The sequence below is a fragment of the Pundamilia nyererei genome, unplaced genomic scaffold (assembly GCF_000239375.1).
Source record: "Pundamilia nyererei isolate P.nyererei 1_Seehausen unplaced genomic scaffold, PunNye1.0 scaffold00333, whole genome shotgun sequence".
NCBI lineage: Eukaryota > Metazoa > Chordata > Actinopteri > Cichliformes > Cichlidae > Pundamilia > Pundamilia nyererei.
In genome coordinates this window covers 49,842-68,203 of record NW_005187734.1, presented here as the reverse complement: position 1 = coordinate 68,203, position 18,362 = coordinate 49,842, and the positions used below count along the sequence as shown (strand labels likewise).

The 18,362-nt window shown below is 44.5% G+C and overlaps 1 protein-coding gene across 1 annotated transcript in view; it reads right to left on the bottom strand.

Annotated features, from left to right (window-relative positions):
- Positions 1–18,362, bottom strand: part of LOC102215143 (receptor-type tyrosine-protein phosphatase gamma-like) — a 146,095-nt gene that overhangs the window by 112,268 nt on the left and 15,465 nt on the right. The window contains exons 5-6 of the mRNA XM_013915622.1: positions 15,015–15,110; positions 2,396–2,462 (exon numbers count right to left, since the gene is read on the bottom strand). Of these exons, the coding sequence (XP_013771076.1) occupies positions 2,396–2,462; positions 15,015–15,110 (163 nt within the window). The remainder of the gene's footprint in view (positions 1–2,395; positions 2,463–15,014; positions 15,111–18,362) is intronic.

Sequence of the window (18,362 nt, the reverse complement as noted above, 5' to 3'; positions counted from 1 at the left end):
GGAGAGAGAGAGAGAGAGAGAGAGAGAGAGAGAGAGAGCACATGTTGCCTAATACAGAATCAGCTGGTGAGGCACAGGGACCATGACACATCCTAAGCGGGTTTTGACCGCTGCAGGAGATCCATATGGACCAGGTCTCACTGGAGCAGTAGTCGTGATAAGGTGAGTATGATTTGAGCCTTATTTTAAATTTTAACAGTGCACTAGAACAGTCACTAGGTCTATCAAGGTACAATGTCCTCACTACAGGACTAACTTCAGTTAGTTCAGGTCTCTGATTCACCTCACACAGGATCTGTAGATGTCATCCCATGAAGGTGACAAAGTCTTCTCTCAGATCACACTTTGCAGCCTGAAGAGTCCTAGCACAACGCCACCACTATGTGTTTCTCTTTATCCTTTGTTTTGTGAATAAACTCAGGACACTTGCTAATGTGGTGTTCAGGTGAGCAGCAATATGCACATGTTGCCTTAGTCGTTATGATTGGTTTTCTTGGCTGTACAGTAGGGGTGGGCGGTGTAAACGGTATACGGTAGAAACGATATAAATTTGGCCAACGGTAGAGATTTTGATGGTGTCATCAAGCTGCACCTGTTTTAGTCGAAAGCATTGCAGCGGCTGCAAACATCATTTGCAAATTACAGTAATAGCGACAGTAATAGCAAAGCACTTTTGGAATATGGGAAAGCCAAAAACGGCGCTTTCTCCACTTCTGTACCATAGATTCATTCATGCTGAATTCTATCACAGCGGCTCTATTCCCATGTTGTTGCAGTATATTAATGACTAACCTCGTATTGTGGATGGATTGTCTCAGTTGTTCTCCTGACTGAAGTTTGGTCCGTTTATAGCACATGTGTCAAAGTCAAGGCCCGCAGGCCATATCCGGCCCAGCGTACATTTATATCCGGCCCGCGAGATGTATTATTATTGTTACGCATGGCCCGGCGATATGAGGCGCTAATAATATACAAACTACAGATCCCATAATGCAGCGCTGCAGCCTCCTTGCTGAACGCTAGGCTAACTGGGAACATTCCCCATCAATCAAGTCAAACTTCTGTAATTGTGAAGCTCGCCGCTCACAATGGTGGAGAAAAAAGTTGACTCTGAAAGCAGAGCCTTTCAGCGCCAGTGGGAGACTGAATATATGTTTACAGACATGCTGGTAAACCGTGTGTCTTAGTAGTGGAGCTAATGTGGCTGTAATTAAGGAATTTAATTTAAGACGGCACTACGAGACAAAACGTCAGGATAAGCTGAAAAACCCAAATGCAGAAACTACAGAAAGTAGAAAAGCTAAAGAAGAATCTGATATTTCAGCAGACGTTTGTCACCAGAGCAAAATCACAAAGTGAAGCTGGTGCGAAAGCAAGTTTTATCGTGGCAGAGGAGCCAAATCAGCCCGGTACCGCTCTGAAGAGCTGCAGGATGAAGCTGTGCGACGTCTTGTGTCCAGACAAAACGCAGATTTTGGCAAATGTGAGCCTGAGCAGAAATACGATTGCTGATCGGGTTTGTGAGATGGCCACTGATTTAAGAACACAGCTGTGTGAAAGAAGCAAAAACTTCACTGCATACTCGGCTGTGGATGAAAGTACAGACATGATGGACATTGCACAGCTGACCATCTTCATCCGTGGAGTGGAAATATTGAACATTAAATCGAGGCATGGGACAACGACAGGAAAAGGCGTTTTTAAAAACGTTTGTCAAAGTGTCACTGACATGACACTGCCCTGGGACAAACTTGTTGGACTTACAACAGATGGAGCGCCGGTGCTGTGCGGTGAAAAAAGCGGACTAGTCCGCAGGATGGGAGTAAAGATGCAGGAGGAGAGATGGCATGTATGATGCGGTGAAGGCGTTTCAAGTGAAGCTGTCACAAATGCACCAGTGCAACCTGCCTCACTTTCCCGGTTGCCAAGTAATGTTGAACCAAGTCAGCGCACTTTGCTGAACTGGAATAATATTCCTGTCTGTTTTTATTCATATTTATGTTTAAAAAACATTGTTTTAGTGTGTTCAATAAATGTTTATCTTGTTTGGCCCGCGACCTAAAGTCTGCCTTGAGTTTTAGCCCCCTGTGCAATTGAGTTTGACACCCCTGATTTACAGCATCCTGCCATGCAATTGCATTTGTCCCTAACCACCTGAAACCCTCACGTTAACTTTTATCAAGTGGAAAAAAGTTGGTGTTCATCCAGGTGCCCTGATGAAGTGTGTGATTCGCCTCACCTGTCAGTGTTATCCTTATCCTCAGAATTGTTTTTAGTTTAAAAGAAGATTTTTGACGGATTTCAAAAATATGTTTTCTCTTGATTTTATATATTAGGGAATATCTACACTATTGAAGTCCTTCCTCTCTCAGCACTAACTGGACCTGCCACTCACCATGATGGACCACACCCTTTAGGCCATGGATTATGGGGTCAACGGCAGGATTGTCCCTTCCTCCCACCTAAGGAAGAAAAAACAAAGATATTTATTAATTGTGAAAAACAAATACTGAAAACACAAGCTTTGTAAATTATACATTTAAATGTTTATAAAATAATTTTGAAAAATAGTCTACAGTCAGTGTGAAGGTCTACAACATTAAATTCTGCTTCTGTTTCATAAATCCATGAAGGACAACAACAGTTTAACATTATTCAGTTTTACACATTTGTTTTTGCTAAATTTTGCTGTATTCTGTGTTTCTGCAGTGCACTTCTCACTAATTTTACCACAATGATGAACTCCGTTACAATATGGATTTTCGTTTATTTATTTAATTCACCATATGGCAGCTGGGATAGGCTCTCTCCCCATGTCCCCAAATTGGATAAGTGAAAGAGGATGGATGGATGGATGAGTTCAATCTGAAACTGGTGCCTCCAATGGTGTAGTGGTTAACAGATTTTGTTAGTAAATGAAAGATTCAATTCTAGCCATTGACAAAAAATCCCCCTCAGAAATTTGAGCAAACAGGAGATGAGAGGAAAAAAACACAAGTGTGATTAGAAGGAACAAACAGCAGCATTTAACAACCTCTTTAAGGTCTTTTCTATCTGAACTCACACTATGGGATGTCAGGAATGTGTTTTTCATTGTCTTCAGTTAGAGCATCACTGTTGTAATGTGGACTGGAAATCAACAGAAGGCATAACAGGCAGTGAAATAATAACAAATAACTATTTTGTCCAGACTGAAATGTTTCAAGGACACAGGCCTAGTTTAACATTTGAAAAGTTTGCATTCAAATTCCCATAAGAGACATCTTGGAGAGCCTTACAAAAGGCGCCTGGAAAGAAGTGCTGTTAAATGGCAGAACACTATATTCCTTCAGTAAGTGAGCTCTGGGGGGACAGTGTCTGCCTGTCATTTAATCATTACCTCTTATTAATCTCTGGCCCTTATCCACGTGTCTCTATCCCATTTTCATCCCCTCGGCCGGATCGGATGTGGCCTCCTGGAGAAGGGCTGGACATCTCAATTTGGAGCTGACCTTGGTTAGAGGCAGCAGGCTGGGGTATGCCTTTGGGGGTATCCCCTCGGCTGGCTGCCTGTAAGTTGGGGGTTTTCCCGGTGGATGACAGGGTTTGTTCCCTGCGCCTTTGGGTCAGGAAATGGGTCCTGACTGTCATCTCCACTTATCTAACTGGCCTTCTTGGAGTCCATGGGTGGAGTGCTTGAGAATGCTCCACCTGGGGGTTACTTTAAACGTCCATGTGTGCAACAACAGTGAGACCTATAGGGGAGTGATTAGGAGGAACGGCCTGGATCTGAATCCGAGCAATGTTCTGTGACTCCTGTGCAAACCACAGTGTGTCTATAACAAAAATCATGTTCAATTCTAAGAGCGTCAAAAAGTGCTCGTGGCACCAGGACACTAGGCTGCAGCCCAATCTTATCATCATGTGGCTGTATTTTCTGGTGTGGAAAATACATTATTAGACATTAGGGTTTTTATTGGTAACATGTTAATCTAGAAGCTATTGACCATGCATAATTCGGGGCCTTAGGAGAAACATTCTGCTCGGGTGAAAAGAGGTGCTGAGTTGTCAACTGATCACTACCTAGTAGTGAGTTTGATCACGTGGAGGGGGAGGATGCTCGACAGATGCCTGCCTGGCAGAGGCCCCAGTGAGTGAGATCTTCAACTCCCATTTCCAGCTGATCTTTGACATGGAGACTGGGGACTTAAGTCTGAATGGACCTCCATAGCTGAAGTTTGTGATAACCCCCAAACCAGATGATGGTCACCGGAGGCTGAGAAAGGGCTTGGTTAGCCTGTGGGACTTCAGAGGCAGCTGATAGCTACTGACGGGCCAGCATTATTTGCTCTAGTTTCTAACTTTGGACCCCCCAGGCCTATCTTCAGATGATGTGTTCTGCTCATTGCAAGAACTAGAGAAAATAACCCAGAATGTTCCCAGGCACCTCTTTTATACTCATTTGCCCTTTGCTTCCCTCTCTCTCCTGTCTTCTCTGGACACCCAATCACATACAACCACTTTATACTAAGGCAAAGGTTACTTCATTAAAATCACTTCATCACGTTTTCTTCTTTTCTCTTATTCTTAACATAGAAAATTTGATTACATTTGAACATTCACGTATTAATATACCTGACTTCATGTTTTATTCATTTTATGAAATTTTACTTCAGTTAAGTTTTTCATCTGTTCATCCTTATGTGAACAACTATTATAGCATAATGTAGTTGCATAGGATTGTTTTCTTTTAGTTTTTCCCTTTACTAAATCCTATGGCAGTACAGTCTCTCTCTCAATCCAACCTCTCTCAACACCTGCCTTTCATAGCCAGCCTGTCTCCTACACCAAACAGAAAGACGAAGGACTAAGCAGGCAGAGATGGATCATTATCACCCCTCTGACCATCATCGTGGTTTATGGCCAGTGTACATTATGAAATACCCATCTCAGAACGTATCAATGCAATGGTCTGATTCTCAACAACAGATACGCTGAACTCGTATACATTGAACTTTCTGGAATGAAAAAAAGCCTCTCAACACTGGCCCTTGGGTGACTAAACAAATCTGACCTTTGACATGCCTCACTGATCAGTGAGGGGTGCTACAGCGGCAGAAAAGTTCCTACAAAAACTTCTATAGTACTTACCCATACTAAGGGAACTGTTCCTTTTTTGTTACAGGAGGTGGAACGTCTTTGGGCTGGACAATTTACTTTCAATGCACAGCCTCCCACTATTTAGGTTTCTAACATCTGTGTATGGTCAAAATGTAGACACTTTTTTTTAATTAAACCAGTAAATATGGAGATGCCCAGCTGGAGCCAGATGATTATGCTATGCTATTATCTAGCATGTACTATACCTCTTCCTCCAACTCTGCTCAATGAGATGCATTTGTGATGAGATATCACAAAATGAAACCAACTGGTTGTGCTTAAACTCATCCAGCTGTTCAAGAGCTTCAGACTTCTGGCTTGGATTTTAAAGCCTCAGTTATTCAACATGCCTGTAAACCACCCTAATTTCTTGGTCCTTTGCCCTCCCCCTCAACTGCTTCCACCAAATAAGAAACATTTGTATTTACATAAAGCGCAGGTTTTGTCTCTTAAACCATCAGGGAGACAGGCCAGGATGGCACACAGGCATGATGAGTAGAGGAAGTGGAGGAAGCCAGAATATGGAAAAATCCCACAAAAACACAGGTAGAGTACTCTGAATAACAAATAGCTTGACACATCAAAGTCAAAAAGTACTGACTACCAGACTTAAAGGTAACCGGTAGACCAAAATAGGACATAATTAAATACTCAAAGGGCTGATCTAAAACTAGGATTGGGGCACGGCAGAAGATAACTTTTGTACTGCGTTGGCTTGCCTTTCAACCTCTGAGTAGAGGCGGAAATGAGGTTGCAAATACAAGCGGCAGAAATGAGTTGGTGAGGAGTTCAGTCATTTAAGAGGGACTCAGAGTAGAGATGCCACTCCTCTACGTCAAAAGGTGCAATTTAAGGTGTTTGGGGCATCTGATTAGGATGCTTCCTAGCTACCTCCTGGGTGACACGCTGCAAAGATCTCTCAGCTGGCCAGGGAACACCTTTGGGGCATCTTTTCCAAGGTCTTGTCTGTTGTGGTAGAACCCAGCCTCTATTGATCCTGTGCTTGGAACCTGTTCCTATTACCATGATCTAATCATGGCAGAGCAGTCCATCTATGTCCAGTCATTAGAAGAATTTATCGATATCAGCCACTTCTTCTATCTACTACTGGTATATGCCATACATGGCTCTGTCCTTACATGATGGTTCCTTTTCTTTGTTTCTATACAGAGCTGCTTATGGAGGCACCAGCATCAGGTGGCTGCTCTCCCCAATCCCTCAATCTAAACTGTCCCTGATGCTCAGTACTAGGGATGGGTATCGTTTAGGTTTTATCCGATACCGGTGCCAAATCGGTACTTTTGAAACGGTGCCGGTGCTTAAACGGTGCTCGAACCGGTGCTTAAAGAATGGAGAACACAAACTTTGTCCAAAAACCTCTCATGTTCAGCTGTTTTTTGTAAAAAGATAACAATGTTAGCCTTTTCTGCAGCTATGGGGCATATATGGTATCACTCTTGGCTGGAAGCAGTGCTTAAACAATGGAAAAAACACAAACTTTGTCCAAAAACCTCTCATGTTTAACTGTTTCGCACTTTTTCTTTGGTCATTTTAGCCTTTTTGGCCAGGGTGAAGGGAGTATCTGCCATCAAACAAGAGGACAGCAGCATGTAGCTATGATGATGTTTGCTAGTTCACCTTACATGCATTTATGTAATAACGTGGTTAGCCTACTCAACATAAATTACACATGAACAACATTAAGCTACTCACGCAGAGAAGAACGGCTGCTGCTGCATCATCATCCTCATCATTTCTGCTACACTGGCAGGGCTAGGGGCCAGGACTCTCCTCTTTGGGTTTTTGGGGGATGTTGCTCCGGGTCCGATAACTGGCAACCCACCCGACGTGCACGGTGTGAGGTCTCGCAGCAAGCTATCAAATACGGCGCATTTCTCGGCTTTTAAAAAAAACGCTATGCATCGCCAGCTGTTTAATCGGATTCTTGGTGTTACCTCCTTTGACAGTATCACAGTATCAGCTTAAAGCACTTGTTGCAGGCTGCTGAGTTTGCATATTTTGCTGTGAAGTACAGCCAGACTTTTGACCGCTTCGCCTTGGACATTTTTAATCTGGAGCTCTGCTCTAACAGAACGTACGTACCTGGCCCCGCCTACTATCCTGGGAAACGTAAAATGATTGGCTAGAAGTGTATCACAGCTCAGGAGAAAAAAGCACCGAAATAAAGCACCGAAATGTGCGCTGCTTTTCGGTCTGGTTACTACCGTTTATGTCAGAACCGGTGCCATCATGGCACCGGACACCGGTACCCATCCCTACTCAGTACCTACACTTTCTCTTTACAAATTCTATTGGGGTTCAGTTATTCCTGAGCACAACCAAACCATGATAGCTAATTTAAACAAATGTATCATCATCTTGATTGTGGCTTTTATACAAAAACATGTTAAAGATGTTGTACATCACCTGCTTCACAAACCACCAGCAGAACTCATCCCCCTAATTCCACTAATACGTTTTTTTTTTCATTAACCTATACAACTTCAATATGTGTGCAGCCCGTGAAAAGAAATGGCAAACAATTAATTGTAAGGCAACGTGAGACAGCCTCAAACTTACCCAAAAAACATAAATTGTGTAGTTATTTCAAACAACTGAACAAGTTAAGAACTGGAACTACAATAAACACCTGGTGAGAGAAACAGGCTATATGAATGGGAAAGTGGATAAAGAGAATTCAAAGCTACCATAAAGACACAGTGAGACTATGGCAGACAGACTCATTTAGGACAAGAAAAAAAAGAAAGGAGGACAGTGGGAATTAGAGTTTTATTATTAATTCTTGTCTCTGAAGGCCCACAGGCTCGTCCCCTTAAATCCTCAGCCACAGTGCTTTCCTTTACAATGTCCTACTCCCAATTTCTCTTTCCATCCACTTCTCCCTTTTCAAATTATGTACCTCTCTCTCTCTCTCTCTCTCTCTCTCTCTCTTCATTCATCCCTAAAGCTCCCTTTTTCTCTCCAGGGACAGGCTGATGCAGTGACAAATTAGAGGAAAAAAAAGAAACCACAGTAGAATGTGAGATGTCCTCATATTTTTTCCCTATAAAAAGTCTCTCTCTTTCTACAGTGATTCCTTTCACGGTAATCCATCCAAGTTTATCTATTTTGAAAGTTGGTGACCTTCACAGAAGTAACATTTTAGTGGCTTATGTGACATGTACATGGTGGCACAGATATACTTCTGTTTTACATACTGCTTCTGTTTTACGTACTATTCTAGCTCTAAAGCTCTTAAACAATTTAAAATTGATATGGATTTAATGAGTTCAAGTCTCATGTAAATATTGGAATTATAGTTCCAGTATCAGCTAATAAAATGCACTTTTTAAAAATGTTTAAAGTAAACTTGTTTATTCTTTCATTGAAGAACAATTTTAGCAGTTTAGATTATATTTTGTAGTGAATCTGGATGGCTGCTCAGATAACTGTTGACTTTGGTGAATTATCTTTCAAGAATTTAGCAGTATAACTAATTCTTGTGATTCAATATTACGGCTCATGGTTTTTACCTGCAGTGCATTTTTCTAATCAAATTTTACCCCTCTGCAAATTGCTACCTTATCGTGGTGGAGGGATTTGTGTATCCCAGCGTTCCCAGGAGCTATGTTGTCTAGGGGCTTTTGCCCCCTGGTAGAGTCTCCCATAGCAAATTGGTCCTGGGTGAGAGACCAGACAAAGAGTGATTCAGAAACCCCCTATGAGAAGACCACAGAGGGAACAGTTCACCCTGCCCGGGATAGAGTTACCGAGACCCCTACCTGGAGTCAGGCCTGGGGAGGGTGCCCGAGGGCAGGTGTCTGGTGGCCGGGTCCCTGCCGGACACAGCCCAAAAAAGGCACATGGGCCCATCTTCCTGCAGTCAGGAGGCACTGTAGGGTTCGGGTGCATTGTGAGCCGGGTGGCGGCCGGAGGTCCCCGGCTACCAAGACTGGCAATTGGGACTTGGAATGTCACCTCTCTGCTGAGGAAGGAGCCTGAATTAGTGCGTGTGGATGAGAGGTACCGGCTAGATATAGTCGGGCTCACCTCAACGCACGGCTCGGGCTCTGGAACCAGTCTCCTGGAGAGGGGGTGGACTCTGTCTCGTCTAGAGTTGCTCCTGGTGAGAGGCGGCAGGCTGGGGTGGGTATCCTGGTATCCCCTCGGCTTGCTGCCTGTATATTGGGGTTTCTCCCAGTGGATGAAAGGGTTTGCTCCCTGTGCCTCCGCGTTTGGGAACAGGTCCTGACCGTCATCTCCACTTAAGTCGCGGAAGGCTTTCACTTGGGTGGTCTCAGAATCTCATCTCTGCTTTTTGAGGATGATGGTTCTGTTGTCTTCATCGGGTGATGGCCTCCAGCTCGCCTTGAAATGGTTTGCAGCCTAGTGTGAAGCGATGGGAATGAGAATCAGCACCTCCAAATCTGAGGCCATGGTCCTCAGCCAGAAAAGGGTTGAGTGCTCAGGGACGAGTTCTTGCCCCAAGTGGAGGAGTTTAAGTATCTCGGGGTCTTGTTCATGAGTGACGGGAGAAGGGAGTGGGAGATTGACAGACAGATTGGTGGTGCAGCTGCAGTGCTGTGGATACTGTACCGGTCTGTTTTGGTGAAGAGAGCTGGGTGTAAAAGCGAAGCCCTCAATTTACAGGTCAATCTTCGTTCCTACACTCACCTATGGCCAAAAGCTGTGGGTAGTGACCAAAAACGAACAACGAGATTGCAGATACAAACGGCGGAAATGGGCTTCCTCCGAAGGGTGGTGGCCTCTCCCTTAGAGACAGGGTGAGAAGTTCGGTCATCCAGGAGGGGCTCAGAGTAGAGTTGCTGCTCCTTCACATCGAAAGGAGCCAGTTGAGGTGGTTTGGTCATCTGACAAAGATGCCTCCTGGGTGCCTCCTGGGTGAGGTGTTCCTGGTATGTCCTACCGGGAGGAGGCCCCCAGGCAGACCCAGGACACAAAGGAGAGATTATATCTCTCAGCTGGCCTGGGAATGCCTTGGTGTTCCCCGGACAAGCTGGAGGAGGTGGCTGGGGAGAGGAAGGTCTGGGCTTCTCTGCTTTTTGATTGCACTCCAGTCATTACGGTTCACAACAAATGACCACACATGTAGTGTGTTACTCAGAGGCTTGTCAGAGTCGGACGATGCCCCGACTGGTCGACCTGTGTGTGTGTGTTTGTCCTCTTCTCTCTCTCGCGCCTCTGCGAGTGTTACGCGGTCGCGTAGCAACGAGAGACCTCTGACCCGGAAGTGCTGCCACTCTCAGCTGCCTCACCTGCGACCGATTCCTCGCCAGCTGCTGCCAATTATCCACCACCGTGGCAGGACTATTTAATGGTGTGGCTGAGTGACAGACAGCGCTGGAGTATTGCACCAAGCCTGGTAGTGACTCAAGCTCAGAGAGTGTTAAAGAGAGTGTTCGCGTGCCGGGGGCGGCTAATCGTGTCTGTTTTGCCTTTTTCCCATGAAGCGAACGAGACGGAGAGACGGAAGGGGAGACTTCACTGAATTCCAGGAGATTTGTGGACACACGAGGGGAGAAGAGGAGAGGAGCACTGAAGGGACTTGCACTGTGGATAACTGTGGATTGGTTTTGGCTTCACTGTAAATAAAGACACTGTTCAACTTAAACGAGAGGTCCGCGTCTGGGTTCGCTAACTCACCATCCTTAACAGAATACTCCAGCCATCAACATGGATCCAGCGGACACTGTCCCGGTTCTGCGGGAACTCTCGATTCAAGGTGAGATGTTGGACGCCATGAAAAAATGATGAAACACGTTGTTGATGAACAAACTGAGTTGCGGCAGCTGGTCGCTGAATTAAAAGAAATTTTGCTAACTCCACCTGGGGCCGCAGCTAATGTTCTGCCACCCGGACCGTCTCTTAGCACAGCTGCTGCTTCTCCTCTGCTGATAAATGCCCAGAGTTGGGAAAAGAGGCTGCCCATCAGTAGCCGTGGGGATATTGACGGGTGTCACCGCAAACATCTTTCCCCACCAAGTTAATTTTTAAGTTAATTGATGAAGCCCTGGCCCAGAAGTTGGGTATAACTGTTGAACCCTTACCAGAGGTCCTCCAGGTGGCGGCTCTTAATGGTGCCCCCTTAGCTAGCATCACCCATCGCACTACAGATCTAACTCTCTCTCTCTCCAGCAACCACATTGAACAAATCAGCCTGTTCCTGTTCAAGGCTCCTCACACTCCGCTAGTTTTAGGTTACTCCTGGCTCAAACACCATAACCCGCAGATCGATTGGAGGAAGGGCAGGAATTGGGCCCTGATGATCCATCAGTTATCAGACATTCATTCAAACATTTGACTCAGAGAAAAGCTGTATGCCATCCATCCATCCATTTTCCTCCGCTTATCTGGGGGCAGGGGCGCGGGGGCAGCAGCCCAAGCAGAGAAGCCCCTGACCTCCCTCTCCCCAGCCACCTCCTCCAGCTTATCCGGGGGAACACCAAGGCGTTCCCAGGCCAGCTGAGAGATATAATCTCTCCAGCGTGTCTTGGGTCTGGCCCCACTTTAATTTATTTTTGGGGAGATATTTTGTATTTTATTTTATTGTATTAAGTACATTTATTTGCAGCTGCGGTGTGTCAAATATATAATTTTATCCACTGTTTATCCTGGTGTGGTCCTTCATTATTGATGTTTATACCTCTTAGATTATCTGATACTGGCCTAGTGAGAGTTTGGTCATTCTTGCTTAAAAACTGTAAGTAGGGTTACAATTTTGTATCAATTGCTTTTGCTGAAAATGAATTACAGTTGTCCAGGCTAGAAGTAATTAACACATGAAATAGTTTCGCAAGACAAGTTGTCTCTAATTTTGGAGCTATTGCTCAAATGCAAGAAACCAGTTTGCATATTAAACATATATTTTTATTTTCTTCAATGACTTGAAGAATCTTGAAGAATCTTCAAGTCATTTTTTGACCAGAATATCCTTCAATGTTACTTGAGGCCAAGGTAATGCCATCTAGAGTACACATCTAGTTAAACACCATATTTAAGGACACGGTTTAGCACACTGGGATGAGCAGGCGACCATATGCCGCATGGCTGAGATGTCTTCCCCTCTCTCTCTCCCCCTGCTTTCCTATCACTCTTTAATGTACCCTTTGAAATAAAGCTGTAAAAAGGCCAAAAAACACACCATATTTAAAGGATTTTTAGGGTCGCGTACGTAACCTCAGTTTTATCTGAAATGCAGTTTATCTAATTCATGTGTGTCAATAAAATAAACAGCAGGTGTAAAGGTCTTGCTTGATGGATAGATAAAGTTGGGTATCCACTGCGCAGCAGTGAAAATGTATTATGTACCTTCTGATACTACTGCCTAAGATAAGCATGTATAATGCAAGGGTGTGCGTGAAGAATGTCAAGAACTCGTCCCTGACTCGAAGTGGATACTCCACCCTTTTCTGACTGAGAACCATGGCCTCAGATTTGGAGATGCTGATCCTCATTCCCGCCGCTTAATTCCAGTGCGACCTGGAGGCCATCAACCGATGAAGCCAACAGAACCATCATCTTCGAAAAGTAGAGATGACATTCTGAGACCACCCAAGTGAAAGCCTTCCATCACTTGGCTTTGCCTAGAAATTCGCCTAGAGATTCTGTTCATAAAAATTATGAACAGAATCAGTGACAAAAGGGCAACCCTGGCAGAGCCCATAACCCACCAAGAACGAGTTTGATTTATTGCCGGCTATGCGAACCAAGCTCTTGCAATGGTTGTATAGGGATCAAATGGCGTAGCAATGGGCCAGACACCCCATACTCCCGCAGCACCTCCCACAGGACACTCCGAGGGACACGGTCGAATGCCTTCTTCAAGTCCACAAAACGCATGTAGACTGGTTGGGCAAACTCCAATCCACCCTCATGTATCTTGAAGAGGATAAAGAGCTGGTCCAGTGTTCCGTGACAAGGGCGAAAACTGCATTGTTTCTCCTGTATCTGAGATTCCACTAATGGACGGACTCTCCTTTCCAGCACTCTGGCATAGACCTTCCCAGGGAGGCTGTGATACCCCTGGAACACACCCTCCGGTCCATCTTCTTAAAGATGGGGACCACCACCCCGGTCTGCCAGTCCAGGGGTACCGCCCCTGATGTCCATGCAACATTGTAGAGACGTGTCAGCCAGGACAGCCCTACAACATCCAGAGCCCTCAGGAATCCAGGGCGGACCTCATCCACCACAGGGGCTCTGCCACTAAGGAGTTGATTAACTGCCTCAGTGACCTCACACCTGGAAATTGGCGGGTCATCCAACTCTGCTTCTTCTACATTCCAGTGTGTGAATGTGTGTGTGAATGGGTGGATGACTGGATATGTAAAGCGCTTTGGGGTCCTTAGGGACTAGTAAGGCGCTATATAAATACAGGCCATTTACCATTTACCATTCTATGGAAGACGTGTCAGTGGGATTAAGCAGGTCCTCGAAGTATTCCTTCCACCGCCCGACAATTTTCTCAGTTGAAGTCAGCAGTGCTCCACCCGCACTATACACAGTACAGGTAGAGCACCACTTTCCCCTCCTGAGTCGCCTGAAGGTTTGCCAGAATCTCTTCTTCAGCGTGGTGGCTCCCTTCACCTCTGGTGTCCACCATTTGGTTCGGGGGTTTACTACCATGACAGGCAACAACCACCTTGCGGCCGCAGCTCAGTGCATCAACTTCGGCAATGGAGGTGCTGAACATGGTCCATTCAGACTCATTCAGATGTCCCCTGTCTCCCTTGGAATGCTGTTGAAGTTCTGCCTAAGGTGTGTGTTGAAGATCTGGGGCGGACTGGGGCCTCTGCTAGACATTCCCAGCACACCCTCACTGTACGTTTAGGAGCACCAGGTCTGTCCAGTGGCCTCCCCCAGCTCAGCCCCTCTCTTTACCCGAGTGTGCAGAACATATGGCTGGAACATTTATGTTTTCAGAAACATTGCGTGTATTTTTAATCATAACTGTGGTTTTACATGGCTGGTATATTGTTTGAAGTCCACACTTTCAACACAAGTTGAAATGGAGACTTTGTGTCAGGGCAGGTGGAGAGGAGGATCCAAACGCAGGACTCAGACACTAACTTGACACTCAAAAACCTCAGCTTTATTGCTGGTACGAAAACAAAACATGAAGTGACCATGGAATATGGAGAACCGAAACACACAGGCATAATCTGATGGTACGACGCGACACTGAGCACAGGAAAACACAGGGCTAATATACACAGGGTGGTAATCAGCGAATGGGCAACAGGAGGGAGACACAGCTGGGAGAGATCAGGGTTAACGAGACGGGGGGAACCAAGCTGCACACACTAACATAAGACAAAGACTTTCACAATTAAACAGGAAACATGAATTACTAAACAAGCATGCAGACTTTACATTGAGAGACAGACAGAGAATGACACATGGAACCTGAACTAAACGTGAGATATAACTGAGAACAAATCCTTAAGCACGGATAAACAGAAACAAGAAATAATAATCATCGTCACTATGAGAATAAGAAAGCAATCCATGAAGCAGAATTAAACCGAAATATAATAAACTCAAAATACTGGGTCCAACGGACCCAGAACCGTGACACTTTGGGTCACTGCATCTTGTTGCTTGAGTTGCAATATGAGTTCACAAGGCTTAGATGTCCCTTGTAACATAATGTTAGACAGTCTGCTAGATGTCTGCAGTGTGTTATTGTATCAACAACCTCTGATATGTCAGTACAAAGCTTGTACTGACAGAATTTTCTTTTTGCAGTGAGTTCTCCTGTAAAACATTAATGATAAATTCCCAACCCAGAAGAAAGAACATGCACAACTGAAATCTACCTCATCTTTCGAGTAAGTAACATAACCTTTTCCTACCTGGAAAAAAACAGCCATGGCTGCAATGATTCTCTTCTCTCTGAGTGCTGCAGTGAGACTTTCAAAGTCATCTGAGTTATACATGTAGATCTGCATCTGTGGAAAAAGAAAAAACTGACATTAGTTTGTGAGACAGAAAACTAGTGAAACCATGTTAATTTATGGTGCTGTGGCTCAGGAGGTATAGCAGCAGTTCACATGATGTAGGTGTACAGACACCCAAAGCTGCCATGAAATATATATTTAGATTTATATACAATTTTGGCCACTTAGTTATGACGTTCCATGTATGTCCTGTGCGCTAGCATCTCGCACGCTGGTGCAATGTGAAGGATTGTCTCAGGGGCATCTTTACACAGCCTGTCTGCTTTGCCTGGTGTGGTAGACCACAGCCTCTCTGGATCTTAGAGCTTGCTCCTGTGCTGCCTCTGTGCTGTCTTTTAGTCCAACTTTATCCACTGGTAGGATTTCTGGATGCCAGCCACTTACTCTATCTGTTGGTGGTACATACTGTGCAGGGACCTGTCCTTGCATGGTTCTTCCTCTTGCTCCTCTTCTTTCTGGGATTTCTCCTGCCTGAGGTGTTCACTAAGCACACAGTTGGTTGTGACGATCTTCCTGATGTACTCATTGATGTTCATTGTTTCATCCTGGATAGTGGTTCTGCGGTGGTTTGCAATGTTGCCTTCAGATAGAACTGAGAGGATCGCACTAACTACCTTCCCTCTCTTTGTTACCATCCGACTGCACTTCTCCACTCCAAATAACTTTGCTGTATATCCTGGTGGTGTGGAACAGTGAATCAATGTCTTGTTCACTCTCAGCATCGAGCTTCAACCATGTTAAGGAGGTGGCTGACAACTGCTCCCTTCCGTAGTCAGTGTCGGTAGCCAGTCTTGTCAATGATCTCACTGAGAGGGTTCAGGCCTATGCAGAACAGCAGTGTGGACAGAGCATCTCCTTGTTAGATCCTTAGTTGGCCTCTAATGTTGCTGAGTTCCTAATGAAGGCTCTGTTTCCTTCACCCTCCACATTTTCTCGAGCTCTTCTCTGAGCCCTTGGTATTTCTCAAGCTTCTCGTGTTCCTGCTTTCTGATGTTGGTGTCATTGGGAACCGCTACATCTATCACTACGGCCGTCTTCTTCTGTTTGTCTACCATCATTATGTCCAGTTGCTTAGCCACCACCATTATGTCTGTCTGTATCAACAGGGGATATTGAATTCTATAAGATAAAGCCATATATACGTGTATCTGATCTTCTATCAAAAGTTATAGCTATCTTTATGAAGGATATCCTCGTTCATTCTTGGCATACAGCTTGATGTCATCCATGTAGAGGAGGTGGCTGACAACTGCTCCATTCCGTAGTCGGTATCCGTAGCCAGTCTTGTTAATGATCTCACTTAGGGGATTCAGGCACCATAGTCTGGAGTGCCACAATATTGGTGGGAATGCAGATGTTCAGAAGTTCTGGCCGCGATACTTAAGTATCTAGCTATCCCTACAGAAGACGAGCGAGCATAAGGTGAGTAATACTTTATAAGGGATAAGTGTGTGAATGGGTGAATGACTGAATGTAGTGTGAAGCGCTTTGGGGTCCTTAGGGACTACAAAAGCGCTATACAAATGCAGGCCATTTACCATGCAGGCCATAAGGGGCACATAATTTCAAATGCTACATTTGTATCAGCTCAACAAATATCAGTAAACACAATGTTTATGTGCAGCTTGTTTCACACCGTATTTGCCACAGTAGCTAAAAATCCAGCTTCTGTTCAGAGACAGAAAAGAGTGAGAGCTGACTTCAATCAGAGATGGAGAAAGATGTAAGAAAGACAGGACAGGAGAAGAAGAAGAGCAGTGTTCAGAGGCATTTGATAAATTGCTAATTAAAAGCATGTAGTTTCTCATTTTTTAAATCAGATATTAAATCTGCACATGATGTGAATTTATGATTTTTCATTTTGTGAAACATCCTGCAAAAAAAACCTGATGTATATTAACACTTCGTAGTCTAGTGCAGTGAATTGTTTTAAGGTCTCTGCCTTACAATATAAAGCACCTCATGGTAATTACTGTTTTGTAATTTGGTGCTAAATAAATCATACTAAATGAATTAAATAAACAGTTTGGCTCACGGTAACATGATGAGTTTATTGAATTCAGTTGTGTAAGTTCACAAAGAGCAGTAAACTTCAGAGTAGCTGCAGCAGCAGGTCTGCTGATCACAGCCTGTACACTAAGAAAATCTGCTGGAGCTCTCAATAGAAACTATTGTCAGTTTTCCCTAGAGCCACTAAGATTGTATGGTTCCTCCATTGGCTGAATCACATTTTAATCCCCGAGTGTGCTAATGTTCCTGTTGAGGTCTGGAAGCAAAGCCACGCTCTACAATGTAGGCAACAGAAAATTGGGCTATTTAAAAAAAAACCTTCTTTTTCATGCTCATGATATTGACTGAAGTAAATGATTGAATCTCATTGAAACATTAATTCTCCCATCCATTTACAGTTTAGTCACAGACCATCGGCTTATCCGCAATGTGCATATACAAAGCACCAGATAAAAAGCTGTTAGCCTCTCAGCTTTCCCAGCTCCACTTATTGTTAACAGGACACAGGCACTCTCTGACAGAGACAACTACACTTTTCGATGAGACTAAAATAAGCACAACTTTCAGCAACAATAGCCAACTGCAGCCACACGATGGAAATAATGCAAATGCACAAATTGACAGGCAGTGAGCTTGATGGCAGTGCTGCCTGTGATGAAAGGAAAGAGAAGAAAAAAAAACTCTGAAAGTCTCTGTGTGGTCAACAAGTGACACAAATCATGCCCCTATCGTGTGTCCCAATCAGATATAGTCAGGGGCGGCACCTCTATGATTGGCCGTGCTCCTGTACTGGTCCCATAGTCCTTTGTGTGTACGTTTGAAAGTGCAGGTGGAAGAGGGAGGTGAGTAGCTTGAATAAAGTGATATCGATTCATGAAATCCTGAATCGACTTTTAAATATATAAATGTATTTTGCCAGAAATGCCAAAATCTCAGCAAACACCGAACAGCAAATGAGAGCAGGTAAACAGATTCCACACAAAGAGGTAAACATAGACCGGACCCGAAGCATCAGAATCAGCTTTCTCTTTCTTGGCTTTCTCACCCAACACGCCGTTGGGGCTGAAAGCCGACAGCTCATTGATTCTGATGCTTCGGTTGGTCCTTCGCTTTGTGTTTGTGTCTTTTTTGCGTCTACAGGGAGTGCAGAATTATTAGGCAAGTTGTATTTTTGAGGAATAATGTTATTATTGAACAACAACCATGTTCTCAATGAACCCAAAAAACTCATTA